The sequence below is a fragment of the Galleria mellonella genome, unplaced genomic scaffold (genome assembly GCF_026898425.1).
Source record: "Galleria mellonella isolate WM207_F2 unplaced genomic scaffold, CSIRO_AGI_GalMel_v1 utg32, whole genome shotgun sequence".
NCBI lineage: Eukaryota > Metazoa > Arthropoda > Insecta > Lepidoptera > Pyralidae > Galleria > Galleria mellonella.
The window spans coordinates 8459642-8463891 of NW_026442075.1; the positions used below are offsets into that span (position 1 = coordinate 8459642).

A 4250-nucleotide genomic window follows, 5' to 3' on the forward strand; every position below is an offset into this window, starting at 1 on the left:
GCCATCTATTGGAATGAAACGTAATTATTTTAATATTATCTAAAATATGTTCTCTAATAAACATCTTTAGCAAAGTTAAACCATAATACTGAGAAATAATGAATTAAACTAAATTTATCAATTTAAATACAGATCATGGTGAAATGTTTTTAGAAACTTAGGAAAGAATTTAAGGATAATCAAAGTTGGTATTTAGCAGTCATTCATCTGTCAGTCTGGCCACTTCAATGTCAATATCAAAGTCAATAGTGCGTCAATCAAGTCCGCACCTTTTGTGTTGATTTGCTAAGTTTACATTTTAATAATGAATTAATAGATAATTAAATATTATTTTACTTAGTGTCATTTTAAGTCGTTCAATTTGTAAGTTTATACCCTCATAGTAATCTCTTATTATAAAATATTTCGTAGGATTACATATGCTATAAAGATACTGTAACTTTGTTTTACTTTAAAGAAAGTTGTTTTAGTTTAAAGAAAGTAATATTGTATCATTTATTAAATTCGTGTTAATAACTTCGCTTTTATAATTTATTTAGCCAAAAGTTTAATTAGTTGTTTGATATCTTATGAATAATAAATCATTAAGTATTTAAGTTTGTCGTTACAGTTAAAACATTGACTTACTGTTTCAGTCTGTAGGAAATGTCACCAAAAGTAATTTTATTGTTCAGCGGGAAACGAAAATCAGGGAAGGACTTTTTGACTGATCATTTACAAGAACTGTAAGCAATTCCTTTTGGTTACCCTATCAAAATGAAAATTATTGTTTATACAGCTGTTTTACATTTGGTATTATTTTTAAATAATTTACAGAAATGTTTTTCTTTTATGCATATAAGTAAGAATTTATTTACTTTTTTCATTGTCTAAATGGGTATTAGAAATACTAAGTGTCTATAGTAAATTTTAATCAGTAATCTGCTACTAATACTTTCCAATAGGAAAGTGCCATTTTTACAAAATAGTCAAAGAAATTTTTATTGAAGATATTGGAATATTTTGAATATTCTGAGGAAAGTTATGTGCTCTTTTTTTCTAAATCAACCCAAGTATAAATAAGTCATAGGTCATTTAATAAATTATCCAATTATTGTACCAAAAGTACCAGAATTTTACTTTTGTAGGCTTAAAGATCGTTGTGAAATTTTAAAAATATCACAGCCTATAAAAAGCCATTGGGCTAGAGAAAACAATTTGAATCTTAATGAGCTGTTGAGTGACAATGAGTATAAAGAACAGTATCGATTGGATATGATAAAGTGGAGCGAGGCAATGAGAGACAAAGACTATGGTTGTTTTTGTAAACAGGCTTGTTTAAATGGTAATTATGGGTATTGTATCATTAATATAATTATACTTAAAACATCTTTTTAGTGGTGGATGAGAGATTTTACTTCATTTATTAGTATTCATATTGTTGTGTTACTTGGACCACATTGAGCCTGGATAGTTGAGCGATGAGGATTCAGATTCTAAAGTTAGATTTAAAGGTTACATTTTTCAACTCAGTATAGTTTATTATTTTCAGTGGTTTTTATTTAATTTTATTACATACTATCCATTATAAATTACCATTAAAATTTTCATTATATTACTGTTAAAACATTTTAATGGTAATAAATTGAGTATTAATTATCCTATTTAATTAATTGAGTATTACTCAGGCCATTAAAAACTGAAATGCAGTCCATTGAATCTATTTAAAACAAATTTACCTTAAAATATAAACTGTGAGTTCATTTCCTTAAAAACTTGTAACAATTTTTTAAATAACTTTCTTTTTTCTCTAGAATAAATACACAAGTTAATTTTTTCAACTTGTATGAAGGTGATTGTGTCTTTTTACCATGTTTGAGTAGCCTGAGTATTATATTCACATTAACAGTCCAAATTTAATACTGCCCAAAGACTTTCATATTTATTAGTGAATATTGAAATATCTGTATGATTTTTGTTTGTATCCTGTCCTATAGGGAAATATTATTCAGAAAATATTGCTATTGAACTAGGAAAATAGTCCTTTAATCATAGATTTATACTAGACCAATGCCAGTATAACATTATTGAGCTGTAGTTGATTTAATTTGTATTATTTGTATTAAACAACCACCTTGTATTAAAAAAAATTAGACTGGTTTACTACAGGGTCGGATTGAATACAATACTATGTACTATATTTTAAAATATTTTACTTATTTTACTTTATAATTATATGAATTTATTAAAACATTTTCGTATTGAAGTTTCATATTGGATTATGAAGTTTCACTTGATGCCACTTTAGTTTGGATGCAAATAAAATAAATTTTCCTCTTAATATTATAATTGTCAGAATCAAGTTAAAGTAACTGATTTGATTTTAATGAAATTTGGTTTAATGAATCATATTCTGGATATAATAATGGAGATAAAAGTGGTCATATTAGTCCATATGTAGACATTCCATCGAGTATATTAGAATTAAACGAACTAGCTTACTGCTGTTTTTGGAACTAATTTACTTTGTTAACCCTCCGTCAACCGTGTGTTTTTTTGCACACCATCAACCGTTACGGACGATATCATCCTAGACGAAAATTTTACCTACTTTAAGGCAGGGAAGAATTGCAAAAAAGTTCGGGGAATATGTTTTAGATTTATTTTTTCTGCTTCTATAGTTTTTAACTTGAATACTTTACCCCCTGGTGAAATAAAATTTTGTAATCTCTACAAAAATCGTAATTTCTAAGATTTCTCTAAAAAATTTATATCTTGGATTTAAATTTGTTTTAAGAAGAAATGTTTTGGAGATTTATTTTTCATATAAGCGCCTTTCAAAACCTTGCCTGTGAGGTACATGCGTGTGAAAATTTTTTTAATATAGTGGTTCGGGGCCCTTTCCTTTTTTTTCTTACAAAGATGTAAATCAGGTCCAACCTTGGCGCGGACGATATTGTCCTATACAGTTGGCGGAGGGTTAATGGTGTTTCCCCTTGCTGGAGAATTAGAAATTTAAATAAAATGAAATTTCGATGTCAGTCAGATTCGTACTTACAAGCTTTGAAGATTACAGATCATGGTATTATTAGATAAGCTACAATACTATATACTAATTTCTTACATATTATTTTTATTACAGCTGCAGACAAACCAATATGGATTGTCAGCGATATAAGACGAAAAACAGACATCCAGTGGTTTAAAGAAACATATAAGGATATAATAAAAACAATTAGAATATGTGCGGACGATGATACTAGACGCGCTAGAGGCTACCAGTTCAAATCTGGTGTGGATGATGTGGCTTCAGAGTGTGACCTGGATGATTACACTGAATGGGATTTAGTAATTAATAACGGTGAAGGAAGGCAACCACTAAAGGAACAGTTGAGCAGTATTATTTCTTTGATATCTCTTTCGTGACGATTCAGTATTTAATGCTGGTGAAGAAAGAAAATGTCTCAATGAACAGGTGGATAGTGTTGATCTTTTAATGTGATTTTTCTGATGGGTCAGTAATTGTAAACTGTGATTTTTTATCTGTAAGGTGTGGTCTGTTATTTATATGTATGTATGTTTTCTTTATAAAATGAAAGATATTCTGATGGTATGGTTAATAAAAAAGTTATGTTAAAATTTTATTAGTTTATTTATTTACGAATTAATTTGGAAGGTTCTATCTTAAAATTAATCACAAAGTAAAAAAATTATAATTAATGATGAGAATGGCGCTTATGCAGCGACTCGAGTACATGTTAACACAGTATAGGGGGAAGGGATTGTTAGTATAATTATTCTAGGGATTCTATTACTAACTATATATCCATCAGGTTGACCTCCAACTGGTTCCCCCTAGAAACAATAGTATAATTCATTCGTGAACAATTTATTATGATAAGCCAAATGGCTTGTTTTACCTTTATCTATTCCATTACCATCCATTAATATAGTATAGGCAATAATAATGACTTCACAAATATTGAGAACCATTCTTTGTGACAATCTATGTGGCAAGACTATGTTCACTTGTGGATATTCAAATTGTAAATCCAGATCGGGTACATAAACAGTAAATATATATGATAGTTTTAACGCAGTAGTGATAAGAAATTATTTTTTACCGTAGCCTTCTGTCTTATTCAGGAAAAACTAAAACGACTTTTTCTCCGGTACCTACTTGGCATTGAGAGCGTGCCTCGTACTTTTGATTACACTGAACGGCAAAGTTGTTACTTGATGACCCTCTGTCACAATAGATGGCATTACAT

At 28.8% G+C, this 4250-nt stretch overlaps 1 protein-coding gene across 1 annotated transcript; it reads left to right on the forward strand.

Moving 5' to 3' along the window:
• The first annotated feature begins 230 nt into the window (after nt 1–230).
• Nucleotides 231–3623, forward strand: LOC113510630 (phosphomevalonate kinase). The gene is made up of 4 exons (XM_026894098.3): nt 231–363; nt 636–725; nt 1128–1324; nt 3122–3623. Exons 2-4 carry the CDS (start codon nt 646–648, stop codon nt 3403–3405), a joined length of 561 nt encoding a protein of 186 aa, XP_026749899.2. The 5' UTR covers nt 231–363; nt 636–645; the 3' UTR covers nt 3406–3623.
• The last annotated feature ends 627 nt before the right edge of the window (nt 3624–4250 follow it).